General features: G+C 37.1%; 1 protein-coding gene across 4 annotated transcripts; it reads right to left on the bottom strand.

Moving 5' to 3' along the window:
* Positions 1-1127: 1127 nt before the first annotated feature.
* Positions 1128-21968, bottom strand: LOC127471471 (zinc-regulated GTPase metalloprotein activator 1A-like). 4 transcript variants are annotated; one of them, XR_007904665.1, is made up of 15 exons: positions 21794-21968; positions 20635-20721; positions 19657-19753; positions 18352-18443; positions 16605-16664; positions 15546-15583; positions 12595-12641; positions 11754-11840; positions 10921-10965; positions 8361-8417; positions 6385-6436; positions 4413-4481; positions 4257-4322; positions 2349-2459; positions 1128-1657 (listed from the first exon to the last, which is right to left on the bottom strand). XR_007904665.1 is itself a non-coding variant. In XM_051788397.1 (15 exons), exons 1-15 carry the CDS (start codon positions 21897-21899, stop codon positions 1584-1586), a joined length of 1107 nt encoding a protein of 368 aa, XP_051644357.1. In that variant the 5' UTR covers positions 21900-21968; the 3' UTR covers positions 1128-1583. The 4 variants fall into 4 exon arrangements, 3 of the variants coding, with proteins under 3 accessions (XP_051644357.1, XP_051644359.1, XP_051644358.1); XM_051788397.1 differs by having other exon boundaries at positions 2349-2478; XM_051788399.1 differs by having other exon boundaries at positions 2349-2478; positions 19657-19806; positions 21794-21826.
* Positions 21969-23024: the final 1056 nt, after the last annotated feature.

The following is a 23024-nucleotide window of genomic DNA, read 5'->3' as shown; positions in this document are numbered from 1 at the left end:
GACAAATTTTCATGCAGGATTGTCATTTATGCAGTCCAAAACATATATCAGTGTGAGAACACGTATTAGTTTTCAAAATTAAGAGATGCAATTGCTAAGGTAAACTGTCACAGTATCACTCAGAAATATACCCACTTCACTGAAATACCACGAAGCTCTGCTAAACAGAAAGGAACGTTGTAAGCAGGTTGTTCTTCCTTTTTACCTTGCTTTAGTTTAGAGAAAATAGTTTCTGGAAATTACTTCAAGCTATCTAAAATTACTTTCAATGTGAAGAATGAAGTCATGCCTGCTAACATATCCACAGGGAGACTGAAGAGCTCTATCTTAGTTAAGAACATGACAAATATTTTAATCAAATGAAACACCAACTCCTGACAGCAAAAGATTGTCTCCTTCCGCAGCTCTTTCAAAAACAAACTCCAAAGTCATATATTTTAATAAAAGTAAAATGAAAAATTTTAAGACTGTTGATAAGGCAATGGCCCCCTTTCTTTTTTTTTCATGTTGGGTATGGGACAAGTAACAGATCTCTAGAACCTAAAACAAATTTCTACTTATTTAGACATCAGCAAGCATTCATGTAGAACCATGTAGTAAGACTTCATTCTTCAGAATTGCATCTCCTAGTGTTTTGCTTAGAAACATTTTTAATTCCACATTATTTTTTGGAATTCACTCATTTTGCTTTCACCCAGCTGCAGTCAAAATATCTCTAAAGCTAATGGAAAAGGAAGAATACTGCAGATGGTACAGGGCAGGAAGTTCAATTCTAAATTGTAACGAGTACAGAGATAAAAAACATCAAACTAAGTTTTCAAAGCAGTGTCACAGAACCCCATAACAAATCACGCAGGGCAGCCTGGACAACACAGTGAAAATGTGCTGTTGCTGATCCCCCAGATCCTGGACTGGGAGGGTCGTGGCCTAGAAGATCTAAGAGTTCAGCTACATCCTTCAGCCCATTGACTATGTGATCAAACACTGCATTCACAGCTTTTATGCAGATAGCATATATTCCACGTGGTCTTGAGCCTCTGCTATCTATGTATTTTTAGTTTCATATACACAACAGGTTTAGTGGTACCTGGGATGAATATTCATTCAAAAATCACAATACAAGTGGAAAGAGATGGAAGACAGTTTAATAGTAAACACTAAATAATTTTTACTGTGATTACATCACTGGTAATAATAACTATTGCTTTATTTCAAGTAGTAGAAGACAGTTAGTTAGGGAAAGCACTAGGCTTCAAACACATTTACCATATCCCTATTACAATATTTCATGTATAGCATAAGCAACAGTCTTTTGCCTATCTGCACTTCTGCACAGGTGCATGATGTAACTGACATAACTTAAGCCAAATCCAAAATGGTAGAACTGTGTTTGATTCTAGACCATAGGAGCTAATGTTTAAGTAGTCAGTCAGCTTGGATTCTTAGGAAGACTTCAGGGTTTAACTGTTGTATAAACTGAAAAAGGACAGAGAAACTGCTATATCCCATGTCATTCAGTTTTCTCTGTCATAAACAGATTGTAGGATTAAGAATAGACATTTAATCTTTTCCGTAGTTTGATGTCAACTGTTTCGTTGTTCTTCTCTTACAGTGGCTATGAATACTTCTTTAATGGTCTCTTTGTCCAAGTTCCTGCCTAAAAAGAGAAATAAAATAGCTAACTGTATTTTAAAGTGCATCAGAAAAAAATGCATGTAAGTAGCAACCTGCCAGTCTTCTCAGCAAACAAAATATTTATTATACAAATGAATGAGAACAGCAGTAATAAAATTAAGCTGCAGATAACAAGGTAACTTTAGATTTTATGGGCAACAGCAGACTTCAAGCTGTACAAGGGAAAGGAGGAAAAAATGGGTTATTTTTGATCATAAAACACTTTGCAAAGCAGAGATTAGTAAGTAGAAAATAGAAACACAGCACATTGCTATGAAGCTTTTGAGAAACAAAACTGATTTTACACATTTTAATGGCTATAATCACTTTCCTTACAGTTGCTGAATATTTGATTCATTCAAACCATCCCAATCACCTAATTTATAATTACGGATTTTAAAAATAACATTAAAGATGCCAAAATAATTTAAAACTACATGGAATTTTATCTTCTTTTAGTGTCACTAAAACAGATCATGTAGATCCATCTCATCTGGAATATTAAAACTGCAGGAAGTTTTGATGAATAAGCCTTTGACTAGAGGTTATGCTGAACATACTGCAATTATTCTGGTGAGTTTAATCTGGTTGCTTTTCATTGGACAAGTCACAGGACTGCCTGTGAAAAAACAGCTTCTTAAAGTCAAACAAGAAGATGTGTAATTTCCTCTTACCAATTAGAACTAGTCTATTTGTCCTCTTTTCATCTTCTTTCCAGGTTACTTTAGTCTCTTCCAGATCATAGAGCTCATGGACAGCTTGGACAATCACCTGATGAGATTTGCCTTGAATAGATACCAGTCCCTTATCAGAAAAATAACTGTTAGGATATATAAACAAACCTTCAAAAATAAAGTGTGTAAGAGGGGGGAAAAAACCTTTGAAACTAGTCCCAGGAGAGAATAATATTTCTAGCAATATCACCCGTTAGTCAAAATAACCATGTATTATCATCACTTCTACTCATAACATACATTCTCACACCTCCTTATTTTGTTAGAGACTAATAACTACACTTAACCATACTGTGCTTTCTATCCCTCGTTTGGTCAGTACCTAGCATGCTTGGGCAAAAATAAAATGTCATCAGCTACTACGCCACCTTGAGCATATATATGGTGTATGACATGGGAGCCCATGAAAGCCTGACTGACAGCAATGACGTAAAATGAGCAAAATACTTGATTTCAGATTATTCTGATTAAGCTCTCATGCTCAACTTTTCTGAAATACAGTCTTTGAATACTGGAGAAAGAAGTGAAGTAAAACAACTAGTAAAAGAATTAGAAGAGATTACTGTCAGAGTGAGTCCATTAACCCCCATATCAACTGTTCTATTAAAGCAGTTTTCATCACTTCATAGTAAAACTTTCTGAAATATTCTAGTGGAACACATTCTGTAAAACATGTCTTATACTTCCCCTAAAAAAAAAAAAAGGTTTAAAATATTTAATATATAAAGGTCTGCATTTGACCTATCAGTTTGAATTCTATGTCTATTACTGCCCAAAGGATTATGACTGCAGATAAAATATAAATATAAAAGCAACAAACTTTGGAACCCATTCTGTAATGAATTACTTGGGGGTCATTTTCTTTGCCATATGGGACAGCTGGCTCTGTGACAGAGCCAGCACACAGCTTATCAGAGGTCTCAGATTTCCTAAAGAATTATTTTGATTCCAATGCTCAGCACAACGAAAACGTACTTGCACATGGCATTACTGTTTTCAGATGGCTTAAGGTGCATCAGTGGCTATTTTCTTCTATTTATCAGGAAGGGGAAGGCAAGGATATTCTAATTTTGTTGCTGAAAGAGCAAGAAAACAACCTGCCTTCCAATGAAATGAAAATAATTATGTTGCTATCTACAATGCACAAGTCTTCTCAGGAAACAAATCAGAGCATACTTTCTTTTATTTCTTACAGCCTACCAAATGACTGACTTGATTCTCATTTTTTAATTATTTACTTGGCAGCTTGGTATAAGGAAAATGATAATAAATCCTTAATTGTCATCTCTACTCCTCTCAAAACCATGCAGCTGAGAAACTTATGAAGTGCCCACAAAGATGAATCCTTACGAGATGCATCTTTAAAACTACAGTCTGACAATATTGTAAGAAGTTGTTAAGTGTAGATCACAACTAGTATTGCACTCCTACGTTATGCCAAATTCAGCTTCTGCATATTATTGCAACAACCATAATTACACCTAGCAATCTATAGGACCAATCTATGGTATCCAAACCCTAGATATATGAGATGGATGGAATCTTTCAAAGGAATAGAGATGAAAAATGGAAAGTAATATAACCATATCTTGATTATTAACTCTGCCACTGATGTTTGGGACTGTATATCTGCTCTCTCTCTCTCCAAAGCAAATAGGATCAATATTTGCTTTTATGCCAGCTATCTCCTTCTGAGTTGTCCCTGGAACAATGGCAATTAGCTATTCCCTACTTCATATGCTCTGCTACAGTGATCCAGTAACACCTTTGAAATGTCTGGTACTGACAAAACACTGCAGCTTTAGTTTTTTTGTAAAGAGAAAGAGCAGCTGATAATTTCTAACTAACCTTCAGTCTTATGACATCCATGGTGCGTCCAGTCTTATCTTTCACATTCTTTTCCCACAGAAGATTCTATGAAAAGAAATGTTGTTTTCATAAACAAAACAGCATTGGATGATATCTACAACATGATTTTTGAGTTGACAGTGATGTATTCCTTACCTGAATAAAGAGATTTAAGTTTTCCTCTTTTATATTTCCTGGAACTTCAAATGTTACTGTAGTTATAGCCTGCAAATTGAAAGATCCACTTATTATTACCTATTAAACTGAATAAACATCTCATTACAGTCATTTCAAAAGGTGTTCTTTGTAACTTGGCCTCATGAAAAATAGCAACTACATACCCATGTCAAATTAAAAAAAGAAATCTCTATCTCTGTTCTGCTCTAATTTTCTAAATTATGCTCTATCTTTTGTTACTTGTTTGGGTGTGCACTTAATATACGCAATACTTTGAATAGTTTAATGCCATTAGCTTCTAAGATGCAATGTTTTGCTGTAGCTGATGTTTGTTCTCAAAGAAAGCCTACAAATCTTAATTACTGGACGCTAGTAAGCTCTATCTTTCAAATATGGATAAGTGCTGTATTCTTGGCATACTGATCTTCATGACAATTCTGTCAGACAAAAAATAATCAAGATAGTTTTCATCCATCTGCATAGATTCGGAAAATAAACATGTCTGAAGTTATGTTTCGTTCCAAAGCAACCACTGGCTTACTGCTCAGGACTAATTATTATCAAAAGAGAATATGAAAATAAAACATGTAATATAAAATTAACAATTTATTTTAAAAAGAAATAATGTGTTTAATTTTTGTCACTATTACCTCTCAATGGCATGGAAGAATAAAGAATAACTTTCAGTACAACTTAAAATTCTTTCAAACAATTACTTTCAGTTGACTCATCTAACTTAAGGAAAAAAAATAAAAGCAACAAGCAGCAAATGTCTATCTAATGACCAAGTAAAGTAATCTAAACCACCAAAAGCCAACACAAGAGCAGCTTTAAAACACAACAGAAGTTCACTGGCTCCACACATAATGCAGTTTGCTTCTGCTGACCTTCCACATGAAGATAATAAGCACACACTATCAGCCAACAAGGACTTGCAGCCTACCACGAGAGCTGTTCTGCTCTCATTTATGCCTCGTCTGTCTCAACAATCATCTTAAATATGTGGGTGTTAAACTAAATAGAGATAGTAACAATCAACTCTCACTGTTTCCTACTGGTTGAATGGCTCCACACTACAAAACTAACAATAATCTTTTTAATAATACAAGGACGCTATAACTTGTAACATTCAGGAAGGCTTCTACCTAACTTGTTTAACTACTTTAGGGAATTATTAAGACTCTATAACTGAGTATGTTTAAGACTTTTAATGAAACAAAAACTGTGAACTTAAGACTGTCATAGCAATTATAGTTAAGCATGAAACTGATTTTATATTTAATCTTTAGTTCCAAAAGGAGATTTGCCTTTTCCTGTTTTCAAGACTAGTAACTTCACAGTCAAGATCTGCAGTTCAAAAAGAAAAATGAAGGCATTGTATGCATCATATTTTAAACTTAAAATTAAATTTAATCATAGCAAGTTTCTAGAAGGAAAGCACACTTTTCTAAGATAATTTACAAAAATAAAAGTTTTTATTTTTTTGCAGCCCTTGAAGGAACTGTTACCTATGTGTGAATCCCACCCATCTGGGGATACCCCAGGGAGGACTGTGACCCACAGTTGAACCACAAAGATTTTGTTTTGGACAGAAAACCTACAAGATAAAGACTGGCTACAAATTTAGGATTTGTTTCTACAAATATTAAAAAGAGTAGTGCTATTTATTTCAGTAATACCCTCTATGTGAATCAGTGAATGATGTGACTGTCTGGAGCAGTGGAAGCCTCTAAGCTATTTTTGAAAGTAAGACAATATAGCCATTTAGAATCTTGTCTAAAACAAAGCACATTCTTTTATGTATCCTAAGTAATCTTCCAAATATCTTAGAACACATTACTTCCTAACTGAAGCCTTCTGAAAAGGTACCATAATCAGCATGCAAAGCTTGCAATTACCTTGAACAACCCTGTTGTTACAAAAACATGGAAGGAGTATTTTTGGTAATTACCTTATCCAGATGCGCATGTGTTGTCTTCACATGCTCCAGCTTTTTCTGCAAACTGAAAATAAGTAAAGTTAAATGTCACTTTTGAGTAAAGGTGGGCAAAGTGTCATTTCAAAATTTTAAAAACTCCAGTATTGCAGAGCAAAACTAAAGTATCAAAAATATACCCAGAAAAAGCTTCAACTGTTAATTCCATTTTAATCTCAAAATAGAAATGTTTGATTGTATTTGTTTGATATAGTTAACTATTTGTGTTAGAAAACTATGTTCTTTTAAAATATAAACAGAATCAGAGTCCTGATGTGCAGTGTCTTTGGTATTAAAAATATGTATACTTCAATGAGTATAGGACCCTGGATGTTCCTTTGTGTAAGAATATTGCCCATAAAAATGCCTCCTCCTAATTTGATGACTGTAAAATTTAAGAAGCCTTTAATGGTGGGGAAAAGAGGCATTCTAGGCTACTGAAGTAACATTTCACATTCCTACTTCTCCCATCTTCCTTGCTTTGCTGTCTTCTTCTCATACTGCCCTCCACCGAACACAGAATTCTTGATCCGTTTCTGTGACTTCAGGGGATGTACAGACTGCAAGGTTGTACCAGTACAAATACACTGATCAGATGTTATACCTCTCTGCTATGCTGGCAGAAATCCTTACTGCAGTATGCAGTTAAAAGAACAATTTTATTAGTGTACTGGTTCTGTATTTAAGAACTGATACGAGGGTAAGCAATTTTCCTGTACAGAGTTCAACCATAAAGTAAATTGAACTTCTTGGTGCTTTTAGAATGTGTCTTTAAATGTTGACATTTTAGAGTGTTTCCTTTGGTTTAATATCAAATATCGAGAACCTCTAAAGGAACTATGAGTGAGATATGAGAGAAGACTAGACTGAGGAAAGCAAGAAAGTTTTGGTTTTGGGTTTTTTTGTCAGCTACTTAAGAACTTTCTCAGATTTGAAGAATGCAGCATTTCCTAGTAAACCTTGCAGACCACCACCTAATATTACATGTAATCAGATCCAGCTATCAATTGACATTATCAAGAACAATTCTTTTCTGGTTCACATCTTCTTACTGTTTTATCCCTGTCGTGTGGCTTCAGGACAAGTCAATTTAGTTAGCTGACTCATTATAAGAACTCAGGACATGGGTTTATGATCTGGCTTATGAACTAATATCTATCTATTGCCCTTAAAGGATATATTGGCCTTCCTTTCTCTTGGATGCCTAGTCTGTAACTTCCCTGGTGTTGCCATTGGTACCAATCTCAGTGGGCCATTTAAGGAGCACAAAAGAGACAAACACTACTTTTCACTGATCAGACAAAAGCCGACGGCAGTAAAAAAAATAAAAAAAGAAAAAACAAAAAAAGGGTAGCACTTCGGATAGTACTGCACCAGTTCACAGGGAAATCTCATAAGCACCTTACCTACTAGAGGTTACTAACTTGCATGTCCTGCAGTTCTCCCTTCTGTGAGTAAGGAAGTGGCTACAATTCCTTTCCTGACATGAACAGTCTGCATCTAGGAAGAAAAATGAAGCTGATACTGCCCTCAGCTGCATATTCCTTCCTTTCCTTTATGATTACTCCAGTACTTCTCATTCTCTTTGCTGAACAACTTAACTACGCAAAATAAACAGAAAGCCCTTTACCCTTGCTTCCAGTTTTACTTTTGCATCCATCCAACATGCTGAAGCATGCAGTTGGCATTAAAAAAACCCAGGACCATGGAACACAGTAACCAGAATTTGCAGTGCCTTTGTTCGCTGTGGAACCTCAGTTCTTCATTCTTTTCTGTGAAATCTAAAGAGGCCTCCAGGTCATCAAGATGTCACTTTAAAAAGTGACTAAATTCGAGTTTTTAACAAAAACTCAAATGTGAATTTGAGCCAGGATTTGAGGGTGTCTATTTCATATATGTATTTATACAATGGTTATTATTTCTAATAGAAGACAGCAAAATTATCACCCTACCTTATTCCAGATAAACTGTCAAAAGCATGTAGGTCCAAGACATTGGAGAGATCAACTCTAAACAGAATGAAAAACAAAAGCTTTGTATTTTAGATGCATTTAAATATCATGTATACTTAAATAATAATTTTTAAAGGGGTTCACTGAAGCTTTGTTTTCCTGTCGATCAGACTAATGCCATACATACTTAGCCTTATTGTTGGATGTTGGTGGTTGGTACTGTTTCCTACAAGGAAATGCTGTGTTTATTTACACAGTAAGTACAGAAACAAAATTTTTAAAAATACAGCAAAATACAAAATATTTCCAAGAAATATGATAAAATCCCCTATAATGGATGCCTGAAAAAAACCCTGATTTTCCCTAAATGGGAAAAGGAATCCTGACTCTCTCAAGACAGACACAAACCCCTGGAATATATGTAGCTTATACTGACATGCTGTTAGCAAAGAAAACTGAAATAACTATATGAGGCAAGTGCTACTAAGTGGAATTTCAACTCTAAAATCTGAAGCAGACAAATGAAAAATTTAATACAGAACAGACAATTCTGATCATATTTGCTTGTAAGAACAGCTATGTATAAACTTGCATAAGAAACTTTTTTTTATAAAGAAATATAGACTATAGGTTTCACTGCCAAAAGGAATTGATAGCTTATCAAATGCAATTAGTGGCATGTGGCTAAATAAAAAGAGGATGAAAGGTTTAAAAAAGCCACCTCCAGAGCATAGCCAGAATTATTAAACTTTTACATTCAACAGCAGTTTTACAAAGCAGTTTCTAAGATAAAAGATTTATAATGTAATACACAAACAATTCCTGTGTAAAATTCATGACCAGCTCAGTGCCAGTTGTTTGTTCTCAGTAGCTGTCTGAAAAATCATACCAAAACTCTCAAGGAAGTGCTATGTTAGTCCCTTTTAAATGTGGGCTTTTGAGGGACAAACTCTCCTAATAAAAAAAGATATGTTCTCAAATAAAATTCCAATAAGTTAATTTTGCGCTTATTTCACTTTTGGAATGTTTAATCGTGGAAGAGACATTATGTGTCATTTACTAAAGAATATTTACAAGTAACAAAGAGTCGTCAATGAGGACTGAATCTGAGTCCCACTTAATCTCATATCCAAAATTTAGTGCTGGTTGGCATCAGATGCCAGAGAATATGTTAACACATCTCATACTGGATGTCTTCCAAACGGACATTTAAGACACAAAGCATGGTATTTAATACCTTCTTCAAAATTGGTCATTCCTGATCACTCAACAACTGCAAGTTCTTTTGTCTACATTTTCCAACTACATTTGACAACAACTTTAAAAATTGAAGTATATTTTATTATGCCTACGATTTTCCCTTTAAAAATTGCTTGAATCAAGAACCTGTATTATGGAAACATTTATCACAATGTAGTCAAATAACTGATGTAAAAGTACACAAATCAGTCCCTAGCAGTCTGGAAGATACACTGTTCTCGTAACATTCCTGAGAGTACAATATCAATTTAACTCCTTATTAAAGAAGAAATCTGAGTCAGAATTTCAATTTAAAAAAAAACAAAACCGGTGCAATGATTTTCCTCATTCTTATAAACTTCCTTCCATTGTTTTCAAAGTAATTTTGCAGTAACAACTCATTTGCAGCAGCAATCATGAGAAAAATATTTAAGCTGACACAACAGAAAGAAAACACTATATTGTGTATGACCCATTATTAGCTCATAGACACTGCGGCCTTGCAAGCTGCTCTTCAGTTATAAGACCTGGTTAACAGTGTGCCCTTGTGGCCAAGAAGGCCAATGGCATACTGGAGTGTTGCCAGCAGGCTGAAGGAAGTGACTCCAGCCCTAGCGAGGCCACATCTGGAGTGCTGTGTCCAGTTCTGGGCTGCTCAGGACAAGAGAGACATGGAGTTCCCACAGCAGGTCCAACAGAGGCTACGAAGATGATGAGGGGATTGGAGCATCTCTCTTACAAGGAAAGGCTGAGGGAGCTGGACCTGTTCAGCCTCAAAACAGATGGCTGAGAGGGGCCTCATCAATGTATAAGAGTATCTGAAGGGGGGGTACCAAGAGGATGGAGCCGGGCTCTTCTTGGTGGTGCAAACAATAGGACAAGAGGCAATGGGCAGAAAACCTGATGCACAGGGAGTTCACCTGAACACGAGGAAGAACTTCATTACTGATTCTTTACCAAGCACTGGAATAGGTTGCCCAGAGAGGCTCAAGAACCCTCTGGATACAATCCTGTGCCATGTGCTCTACAATGACCCTGCTGTTTGATCAGGGAAGTGGGACCAGATGACCCACTGTGGTCCCTTCCAACCTGACCCATTCCATGAGTCTGCAATATGAAAACTAACAAAAAAAGAAAAGAAAAATACATTTTTACTTATTTAAAAGAATTCTTTTATCTGGATGTTTATTCATAAAATGAATATTGAATTAAATATTTCTAATTCAATAGTTTTTCTTTAAGCAAGCTGATCTAATAGAACACTTAAAACTGTCACAAAAGAAGCAGGATCTAGTACCTAGTAATACTGGCCATTTAATACCTTGATCTTTGTGTCTCTAGAATTTTAACAAGTCCATTTATTGACCTAAAATAAAACAGAAAAATCATTAGTTAGATGAAAATACAACTGTGATATATTGCTTGAATATGTTAACCATGGACAGCACCATGTAAAATAGCACCCCAACTCTGTTATCAACCTGTAGGTCAAACCAAGACAATTGGTTTGAGATAACTGGTTTCCCCTCAGAGTTGGGAAACTACAAGTTCTGACAAGATAGTACCAGTGAGAACAGCATTTTCTTATCCAAGGCTCCTCAGGATACGCTGTACTGGGTCTAAGCATTTTTACTTTCAGATTTCAAACAACTATACAGTTGTAAAGTATTTAAAAATTTAAATATTTTATTTGGGTTGTCATGGTATTGATAGAAAAGGGTCATGTCTTTGATCACTAATTTGATTCACACTGGTTCAGATTGGTTCCTCTGCTCCCATGACAATTTTTTGTGACTTCCTTGGTATATCTTTGCACTTCCTAGTGAATTCTCAATTACCATCAGGGTTTTTTTTCCCTGATGCTAATTCTGAAAAATGGCAACAGATGCCCAGAAATGTAAAAGTATGGACACTTAAGACAAAGGCCTGTACTTAGTAAATAACATCAGATCTTACCTAAAGAGGCAAACTGCTAAGGCTGTATAAGCACACAGAAGTATTGAAATTCCATTAGAAAGAGGCAGTCTCTTTTCCCTTACAAGCTAACAATTTGTGTCAATGTAATCATGAGATCTAATTTCTGTACCAACAGCAAGAAGTAACTAACTATGTTTAAATTAAAATAATGTTATGGTTATACCAAAAGCTTCGTACCTCACAGATGTTCTGACTTTATTCAATTCTTCCTCTGAAACCAAATCTGTTTTATTGATAATTATAAGATCAGCTAATGCAACCTGCCTGTGTATTAAAAAAAAAAAAGACAATGTGAACAAACACTATATCTGTAAGGCAGAAACATCATCTCTCCCATGGCCCCAAAAAATAATATCAACTTTGTTAATACAGAAGGGCAAGCATTAATCAAACTATGATTAAAGTACTACTGGCTTCTCCTTGAGGTGTTATTCTATGTCCTAAGAGACCAAATCAAAGTTTGCTAGATTTTTTGTTTCAGGGTGTTTTTTTCAAGGGTTTTTTTTTGTTTGTTTGCTTAGATGGGTTTTTTACATCATCTAATCCAAAGTGCTTACTGATCTAACAACTTCAGAAGTTCCTATCTCTCTTGCATGCAGTCTTTGTAAAGTGATACTTTAAGTCTCTTCGCTTTATGAAAACTTCAGTTGTTACAATTATACTTAATTATTGTGGCTCCACATCTATCAAAAAATATTCCTCTACCTCCAGTTCTACTTTGAGCATCAGATAGATCCTAACATGAAATTTTTTCTTCCCCCCCCTACACAGGTGTTTTCCCCTCACTTACGCAAAATCCCATCACTTTTAAAGCAGAAGAGTCAGATCTTGGCAGAAAGATCAAATGGAGCATGAAGTCACTTTTCTATATTCTGCCTCATTACACCATAAACCAACTTTGGTTTAAAGCAAAGGAGGAGAAAAAAACCTTATAAAAGAAAAAGAAACCAGTTCCGATGAACTTCTATACAGTGCAATTCCTAACTGTGATATATATAATTAATTTCTACATCCATACCGAGATGCTTCATTGACAAGGCCTTCTGGCTTCTCCTCTGTCAAGTGCTAGATAAAAAGTAAAACAATTGGATTAATCATATTCTAATTACATTTAAATTAATTTGAAACTAAGGGAGGTCAAACCCAATTCAGCTCAGGTTTTTCGACAAGGTATTGAGGAAGATGGCACCTATAATTTTTTCTGAAAATTATGGTGATAAAGTATATTTATACATTCACCAATACAGAAGCTTATAATTACTTTTATGAAAACTATTCTAAATAATTTTATTATTATAATGCAAAAGAGTTGAAAAACTGTATTATATTTTAATTACTTTTCAGCTTTATAATGCAGTAAAAAAGTCACCATAACATACAGTAACCATGAAAAAAATGAAAGTTCAGTAGTTTCACAAATCAGTGTGACCTCAATTATCTGTTAAAAATGGGTTAGGCTTGCAGTACAGTATTTCATATGCATAACTTGAATCACACTCCTTTTCTCTGAAAGAGCTGACAAACTTTACTTTGACAGCAAAAACTGGTAACCCTTTTTCCAGGTTTGTATGAATAAACCACTACTCCTTGGCAAGTCTGCCCAATATCAGAAGCTTCTGGTCATGCCGCACGAGTTAAGTATCATCTGCAGTTTTGTGCTCCACTTGTCTGCCCAAGCTAATGTCCTCAAAGAAGAATCAGTGAAAGGGAGAAAAATTCCTGCATCTCAAGCAGTAGCCTGAAGTTTAGCAATATAAAGCCTTATTTAATTTAGCCACAGCAACAGACTATGCTGAAGCAGCAAAGGTTTAGCTTCAAGTTATTCTCTGCCCCTTAACATGGAGGCAGCAATCTACAGGAGAGAAATGTTACAGACATCTGGAGGAAGTAAAACTTTAAACCAACACTGTACCATTAGTAAGAACTCGCCACTTACACCTCTGGGAAGACTAGAATCCTTGCGTTCCTCCATCAAATATAAATACACCAGGAATATTACTTTAAAATTTGACTTTCAAGATACAGAAATACCAAATTAAAGTGGAATTAATTGTCATGGAAGATATATAGATTAAAAGAAGAAACCCAGAAAATTGGTTTTTTCTTCGAGTGGAATTATCAGGTATCTAACAATATTTTACTTGAAAAACAAAAATAGATTATTGAGTGAGTCTGTCACCTTAAAACAAATAAAAGTGCTTTCTGATTTTGCACAGCCTAAGCAGAGTGTAACTACAAGATGTCTGTCAGGAAACCTCTCCTCTGACCTTTTCTTTGTATTCCTCTGTGTATTGATTCTATTGAATTACATGTTGTCAGATTTGTTGTCCTGAAAAGAACAATGTCCATAGTCGAGATGTCAAGTCGGGGAAGTAGACAAATGCGACTTCAAGTTGTCCAGCTGTTCGCCCTCGATTAAAAAACTGAGTATTTCAGATTGCTGGGTGACAAATTCATTACAGTGATAACCCATGATATCAATTACCACTTCAGTTTCAATTTAGCTGACTGGTCACAAGGCTATTTGTCAGCTTTTCTTTTGATGGGTTAGTTCTTCAAAGCATGACAACTTAAATTGCAGCCTATTATCTCAATATCATTACCTGTACAGCTTTCAAAATTCTTTGAATCACAAGCAGCTGTTGAGGTCAAGCTTTGCAATCAGAGGAATTGCTCAAGTTAGCACATCCTTTATACAAGGCAAAAGTTGTTTACTTGGTATATAACTGAGAAAATCTGGAATTCCTACTATTCTGAGTAAATGTCAGTGTTTTACAGGCTTCCTGACTAGATAATGTAAGAGCTTTCAGTGAGCTGTCAAAGATAACAGTACATTGAAAAACCGAATGTTTCTAAACATTTTTGTGTTGTTTCTGATATATTACTTGAAAGTTTAAATATTTTTAAAATTATTTTTCAAACAGTAACAATGTAGTGCTGCTACGTGCAACACAATTATATTTCATTCAAGACAAGAAGTCAGTATTACATGAAAAGAAAGACAAACAGAACAACATTCCTGCAAGTAATAAAACACATCCTAATTAGTATGTGGGCACTCTGCTGAAAAGGGGCTGACCTAAGACACAACATGATTTCTTGTGATGGTTGAGCTGATTTAGAAGATGGTTCTTGCTTAAAAGGGCCAACCCTTTCCCCCATGTAAAATGTAGAAATATTAAAAACACTTCCATAGCATGACGAACTTTTCAAACCATGGAGGCATCTTTTCTTGTGGTTACTTTTATTTTGAATCCTGCAAAATTAATACCCAATCGAGGCAGTAATTTCCAAACTTATTATGTTGCTGATAACTATATTAACATGTACCTATTATAAAAAAAAAGTTGAACTATTTGATTTAATCATAATTTTTTTGTTAATCAAGTTCACTGTTCTGTATGTCTGTTTTTACACTATACTTTATATAAATTACTCTAATGCCTACCCTTTTTGTCTGCTTCCATAAAATGAAATAATAATTTCATACAATGCAGTACCAGGACACTGGTGTTTTCATCGCCACAACTGCCATTACATCAGCACCCTTCCCAGTCTAAGCCCTAACTCAATTGTTATCACATTGGTATGCCTGTTCTCAGTCCTCTCCTTTCAACTAATATGGACCAAAGACACTCTGCAAGACCAATTTCTTCACTGTTTTTACAGTAATCCAAATGCCTATTTGGAATAAAAGCAAGATTCCTGAGTGAAGTGATAGAACTAGAAGGAACCAAGTACTTAGCAACCTGACAACTCTTAGCAAACATTAGTTGTGTCAGTAAGAATCTAAAGTCCTATGAATATCAGTAACCCCTTGTTCCCATTCAAAACACAGTACTAATGAAACATCCTCATTCACAGTAAGAATTACAGCTACTGTAAAAATTAATTCATCCACAGAAACATTATCGCAATAGGTGTTCTAATGCTGCAGTTTTAAAACATGTAATAAATCCAGTAACTTACCTGCAATCCATGCTTTGCGTCAACAACACATAAAATTCCTAAAAGAAAACATTAAAATGGAATAGAAATTTGCTGAAAGCAGGCGACAGTTTTAACAACTGGTAAACAATACCAGCACATTTACAATTGGTTATAATAAAATGGAAGCATTGAAAGTATCTGAACTCTAGACTTGTCACCCAAACATTTTTTTATTTGTCACTCACATCTGTGGTAACAAAATGTCTACAAAACCAGGTGAGATAAATTCTCACAAAGTGGATGCCTCTTTTTCCACAACAGCAAATTGGCAAAGGTATGCTTTTACAGGATATTGAAACAAATTAAGAGAACTGTCTGAGGTATGCAGATATTCTAAGTGACCAGGAATTTGCAAGTCTCTGGCAGAATTTTAGGAAGCTCTTTCTTATTCAACTCAGTGTTTCCTTCCTTGGGCAAATGGGTATTTCACAGACTGACCAAAGCATTGGTAGGACATTTGTTTAAGCCAAAAATTAAATATTTTTTCCTACATTAAAAAAATGCCCTTTAACTACATATAGTGATGATTTATATTTCAGTAAATGCAGATTTTTATTGGAACACAGCAAATACTAGAGCTAACAAGAGTCCAGTAGGCAGAGAAAGCGAAAAACAAAAGGCAGAATCATCCAGATGTTGACAAGTCATGAGTTCAGAAAAAAAGGAAACCACTTAGGAAACATTGCATGGGGGGGGGAGAAAGAAAAAGGAAAAAAGCATGCTCTAATATTACTCATAAATAATGTTTTATAACATCTAGCTAATGAGGATCAAGAGACAATCAAGATCTCTCCATATCTGATCCCCTGGCAAAGCACTACAAAACTTCTATTGGATTTAGCAAACTGAAATATTTTGTCAAGGAGACAAACAAGCATCAGAATAAGCAAGGGTATCTCTGTGGCCAAAACAGATGTGAGAACCAACTTCATGCATTTCAAACATTGTCTGAAACCCTGCCTTAAATGCTAAGACTATATTACACCAAACGCAGATACGGAATGCAAATACATAGGAAAACAAGTTTGCACTTCTTACCATCAAGGTAGATGTCACTTCCCAGTTCAGAATCAACCCAGAACATGGAGGCCACAGCTCCTAAGAAGTGTAGTATACATACAGTTGCAAAATTGAGATTTTCCAGTAAACTACCACCATGCAGACATTTCATAGAAAAACTGCATTTGTAGTGCTGTACTTGAAATTGCTCTCTTCAAATTCAGAAATCACAGATGTCAAGTACCCTGTGTCAAGCCACACATTTGACCTAACAAAAGCTACCAAAGCATTGCACTGGTGTACACGTCCACAGCTATGACTACAAAAAGCTTTAAAAATCTTTAAAATCTTCATCATTTCTAAATAGCCTGTACTTCCCCTCTTCATCTTTCAGCCCCTGTTTATAGGTCATGGCACAGAGATACACACGTCCACTCCCACCCTACCAGCCAAAAAGGAGATATCCACTGAATTTCCATGAAGATGAGGTGTTTCTGAATAATGAAACACACAGTACTCTGTCTTTTTTTGTACAGTAAAATGTAAAATGGCAAATGTTAAATTGACAAGTCAGGAGAAAAAAAGAATTAGCAAGTATTTGGACAAGTGGGACCACATCCTATCAAAGACCTGGAATGTGTGACCTGACACCTGTACTACACATGGCCTAGGAGTAGGCTAATCCTTTTTTCTGCTAAAATAGCCCTGTAAAGCAGATTCTAGTTCAAACTCCTCTGCCATGGGCAGGGACACCTTCCACTAGACCAGGTTGCTCAATGTCCTATCAGGCTAAGACTGTTGAACATGTCAGAAGAAAAAAAAATAAAATCAGTAACTAAAGTCATTCCAACACCTAAAATTGCCCACCTGAAGTGATAACATGCAGTCCTTCAAACATCACTCTGTATCAACACCAAATACCTGTCAGTTGTTCACAGTGCTTACTCATGCAAGATATAGCAAGGGCGACAACATGTAATGGTTTTCTGATATCTATTGATTTTTTTCCAAAATGCTTAATAGTTTTCCAATTTGATTCAAACAGAATTTGTGTGTAACAGAGGCCAAATCAATATCCTGTCTTTTGAAGAAAATTACTTTACCATGACAACTATTTAGCTTTGAGCTGAAAGGCATCAGTCTCCTAAAGGGGAAACAATTGGATTTCTGATAAGAATTTCCTTCACTCTCCATCAACAACACATTTTTAATTGGGATGGTTTGGATAAAATTGTTTTAGATAGTTATTATTAACATGAGCTTAAGTTTAAACACCTTTTTATAATAAATATCACTAGAGTACACAAAGACTTTGTAAAATGTATTACTGCTCTGTAAGAAGAATGTATTGGTCTGTTTCACACTGTATTTTAGGACTTCACAAAACATAAGGCCTATCACAATCAGTGTAACAATACAATAGATGATAACAATTTACATTTTAAAAGGAGTAATGTAGAACATTAAAAGTCTACTGAAAACTACTAGTTTCAGAGAGTGCTCCTCTTCTCTAAGACCAGTGTCTTTTCTTGATAGAAATATATTTTAACTGGATTTCTGTTAACCTTTAGAGTCAATTAGGAGCAACTTCAACAAAACAAAACACAACTAAACAACCCATACACAATCCCACATCTGCCCTTATCCACACAGCAATCAAAGCATATATGCCTGACAACTCACCATTTTATATTACATTTTGCAAAGTGAACTGACTGGTGAGCAAATAAACATTCCATAAAAACAGAATAATTATCATGGTTATTAAAGTCAGAATGTGAACTACCTGGATCTGCCAAACCAGTTGTTTCTAATAATATATAGTCAAATTTTCCTCTCCTTTGCATCAAGTTCTCAATAGCCTTCACACCATTGTCCCTGTAAGAAGAAACAAACCTCAGAACAGAGAAAACAAGCTAAAACGTGCATTAACATGTATCTTCTGATGCAGAACACAGTGTTAGTATCATCAAAGCCAAAGTCCTGAGTCAGGACTTACAGTCTACAATGAAAATTTAGTCATCATATTGCTACTATAATATTAGGCAAATTTTAGTTTTCTATTTTATTTTAGTCTGAAAATAGTACTTGCCTACTCTCACCAGGCATAATAAAGGTGACTCAAATGAAGATTTATTTTCAAACACTGAATACTCTGTAAAGGACAGTAGGGACCTGTGTAGATATGTAATATATCTGGGTTGGCAGCTGAGATTACAGAAAAAAGGGATGGGGTGGAACTGAACCACGTTCCTCTTCCCACCTTTCCATCTCACCTATACCAAAATTAAGATGTGCCATTTACTCAAATCGCAGCTGATGAAGTCAGCCTGAAGCAGAAATTTATAGCATAAGAAACAATGTATATAGAACATAGTAGCAATGGTACCCTTCCTTACACTCCAGCAGAACACAATGCAATAGGGACTTCCGTTTACCACTTATTACCTATTATTAGCTTAGGCACAGGACCAATTCTTCCAAATTTTTAGGACAAACACGCCATGACTTTTATTATAAGGTTAGCACAAACAATCTAGCATTCAAACAAATAGGGTAAAAACCATGCCAAAGAAACAAATACTCTCCTGCTTTTTAACATGACCATCAGCTTACAATTTTGAATATTGTGTTTCATTAGGTTGCAAAAGGTTCTCCATTCACCCCTTCTGATGCATACAATATGCAAGTATTAACCACCATACAGAGAAAGAAACACAGAGTAAGTATTTAACGTGAAAACTGGAAAACCTGAGTCCTAATTCCAGCCTCCTTGAATCTTTAGCTCTCTATATGCAAGTACATAATACTAATAGAAGAGGGACAGAATAGAAGAGCTCTCTACTCTCCAATACCCCAATAGCGTATGCACCAGTATTTAGATTAGTTTTCTAGAAGACACTAACTCCACATCAGTAAGGCAACAAAAGGAAATAAATTTCTATCTCCCTAATTCCAATTCTTGTTTCATCTGACAAAAGTCTCAATCAATACTACCCTCAGTTTTAGGAACTAAATCCTGGATATCTTTTCCTTTCCTCAATTCCCCCCAAGACTCACTGTAAGAACTTGTACAACAGTCATTCCTTACTTTACTGAACAGCACAGGCAGCCATTTCTGAGCTCCAGCCATTCTTCATAGAGTTCTCCCCCTTGACTGATTGCCAGAGATTTCTCCAAGGCACTTCCTGAAAATACAAGTAGTACTATATTTTTAATCTACAATCTTGCATGCCAATGCCTGTAAGAGAAAGAAAAAGATTCAAGTTGGTACACATTACTACTCTTAAATTATATTCTTTTCTTCTGAGACCATGCTTCTGACATGTGCTTTGGAAATTAGCATTTTCCATTTTATGACAAATTTAAAAGCCAAGGTAAAGTTGGTTCTACAAAGACCAAAACTCACAGGATGATGTACATCATAAGTGCCACAAACTTTGCTAAAAGAAAGGGAATTTAGCCAGTGCCTCTGTATCAAATAAAGGATCTGTCTCTACATTTTATTTAGGCTCCAGGACCAGAAAAACAGCATGCATCTTCGCTGATGAAAACAAAGAAACAAAGAGCCCAGCACCAACACAGAGCAAACTGTAAGCACCTCTGACTACGGCACAGATAGGAAATTACAGCCATAGCAATTAAAAATCCTGAAAGCAAAGAGTTCAAAGAACCATAGATACCAAGCACACGTTTCCCCCCATTTCTTGGTCTAAGATAATTTGTGATCTGTAAATGGCTCAGGGGAAAGTAAATAAAATATTATCTACCACCACGTTATTTTAATTTCCATTTGCTTGAAACTGGGTTGGACAAATGGAGGTATAGCACTTCCAACAGGGTGATATATTCATTTACTTTACTCTGAGAGCCTGAATTTAAGTGCAAAACAGATTAATGTGTAGCACTGTTTTAGGAACACCAGCAAAAGGATTTTCTGCACTTCTGAAGACTATGGGGTATATCAATAATTTCATTAATGGATTTCAAATTACAATGGTCTTGATTACAGCAATTTTATATACTTGTCATTTTGTGGCAAAAAAAAAGTTTCTGCATGTTTACATACCTTCTCCAAATTCATTCAGGATAACTGCTATTCTTTTATTATGCTGTTCTGTCAGTATGTAATTTAGAAGAGTAGTTTTCCCAGCTCCTAGAACACAGACCATATTTCTATTAAAATGTAAAAAAAAAAAAAAAGGCTTAAATTTTCAAATAAAAAACAAATACTGTTATGCACATGCACAGTTCGGGTAAATCTCTTCTGAAATATTAGTTCTCGTTCTAATATCCTACATTCTATTGTAACGATGTAGAAATTAATTTGTAGAGATATTTGACCTCATGGACCCCATTAAATCTCAGTCTTAAATCATGCATTGTTTTCCACTCACTAAGTGTCAGTGCTTGATACAATTCAAAAGTCCACTGTGAGCTTGGCAGTCTTTTCACAGAAAACTAACTTTTGTGTTTTTTCTTAACAAAAGGCACACTTTATCTTCTCCCTCCCATTGCCTTCTCTGACAACTCTTCTGTCGTTAGCAACCACAGACGTGCCACTAGCTGCCTTTAAACAGAACACTGTTAAACACACAACCCATAACTTCTGCAACACCACCTTACCAACATCCATCCCATGCACAAAATCACAGAATTGTTACGTCTGGAAGGCACCTAGACTAGATCATCTAGTTCGAATTGGATGATCATCACATGTTGGGGAATTTGGTAAGGCAATCTTCTTTCCCTCCCCTTAGGGTTTTCCTGAAGGAGCGCGATGCAGCATCAGAAAAGTGCTGGCGATCCTACATTGAACCAGATCCTTACCGTCCACAACTGTGACTGTGTAGCACAGAGTAACCGTGTTGGTCTGAGGGAGGGACGCCGAACCTCACTTTTTCAGACTACAAATCAGTCTGCATTTAACTGAGCCAGACATGTTACAACACCCTGACGTTAAGTGGTCAAAAGCCATTTGTCAATCGTGACCCGAACGAGGCGCACCGTGAACACAAAGTGCTAAAAGCAGCGCTCAAAATCGTCCTGCAAACACACCCGTGGCGGTGCGAGGGCCCCGCGCTGCTCCCCCAGCCCGCGGAGGGGTGGGGGCGGCCGCGGGTCCCGCTCCCTCGCCGCCGCCGCACCGGCCGCGCTGCAGCCCCGGCCCCGCTCGGGGCTCCCCTGCCCGCACGCGGTCCCTGCCATGCGCCCCTCACGCTGCTCACCCAGGTACCCCGTGATGATCGTCACCGGGATCCTCCTGCCGGGGCCCGGCTCAGTGTCCCCTGCGCCGCCGATCGGCACCAGGTCGGGGCACTCCTCGTCCTCCATGCGAGCGGAGCGGCCCGGCCCGGCCAGAACGGCCGCGCCAGTGAAGCCACCCGAGTGACGTCACGCCCCCTGCGGCGGCCCCGCCCCCGCCGGGCTCTGCCGCGCAGGCGCGGTAGGGGAGCGGGGCGGTGCCAGGAACAGATGTCGGCTTAGAGCCCCGGAGCGGGCCCCGGGGGGACATCCCGTCCTGCTTCCTTGCTCGAGCACACGGCGTGGGTTTGCATCCAGGCGGTTCTTGGAGATCTCCAGTGAAGGAGAGTCCACAACCTCTCTGGGCAAGCTGTTCAGTGCTCGGTCACCCGCACAGCAAAGTTGTTCTTCCTCATGTTTAGGTGGAACTTCCTGTGCATCAGTTTTTGCCCTGTGACTGCTCACCTGTTGTTTGCACCACTGAGAAGAGCCGGGCTCCATCCTCTTGGCACTATCCCTTCAGATTCTTGCATACATTACCATGGTCAGCTCTGAGTCACTTTTTCTTCAGGCTGAACACGCCCAGCTCTCTCAGCCTTTCCCCATAACTGAGGTACTCTAGTTGCTTAATTACCTTAGTAGGCCTCCACTGGACTTGCTCCAGGAACTCTATGTCTCTCCTGTCCAGAGGAGCCTAGAACTGGACCCAGCACTCCAGATGAGGCCTCACCAGGGCTGAGTAGAGGGGCAGAATCAGCTCCCTCGACCTCATGGCAATGCTCTTCCTAATGCATCCCAGGATACCATTGGCCTTCCAGGCCACAGGGGCACACTGCTGGCTCATGGACAGCTAGTTGACCCCCAGGACACCCAGGTCCTTCTCTGCAGAGCTGCTTTCCGGCAGATCAGCCCCAAGCTTGGTTCAGACAGACCAGGAGCACTGAAGGCACCAGCCCCCGTTTGATTAACAATCCTGGTGCAGGTGCATGCGCTGTCTTTTATCTGTAATCAAATAAAGATAACCAACAAGTTTGCTGGCTTTCTCTGTTCTCCATTAGGGACCGTGAGGGGGCACATCCATGTATAAGACATAGCTAATTGCTAATTTTAACAGTGTTGTGCATTCCTCAGGTTTTTGTGGGCCATAGGTTTAGCAAATAGGTCACGCATCTTCCATTTCTCCGTGTCAGAAGGTATAAATTTAACAGCATTGTG

This window comes from Manacus candei, unplaced genomic scaffold, assembly GCF_025592945.1.
Source record: "Manacus candei isolate 608988 ecotype Guabito, Panama unplaced genomic scaffold, ASM2559294v1 h1tg000024l, whole genome shotgun sequence".
Lineage (NCBI taxonomy): Eukaryota > Metazoa > Chordata > Aves > Passeriformes > Pipridae > Manacus > Manacus candei.
This window is presented reverse-complemented; position numbering and strand designations above follow the sequence as displayed.

Excerpts from the sequence above, each read along its gene's own strand:
- LOC127471471 (XM_051788397.1), bottom strand. The coding sequence starts at position 21,899 with ATGGAGGACGAGGAGTGCCCCGACCTGGTGCCGATCGGCGGCGCAGGG. Across the intron at positions 10,966-11,753 it reads AAAGTCAGAACATCTGTGAG|GTCAATAAATGGACTTGTTA; the intron begins GTACGAAGCTTT and ends GTTTTATTTTAG. Across the intron at positions 4,323-4,412 it reads ACTTAAATCTCTTTATTCAG|AATCTTCTGTGGGAAAAGAA; the intron begins GTAAGGAATACA and ends TTCTTTTCATAG.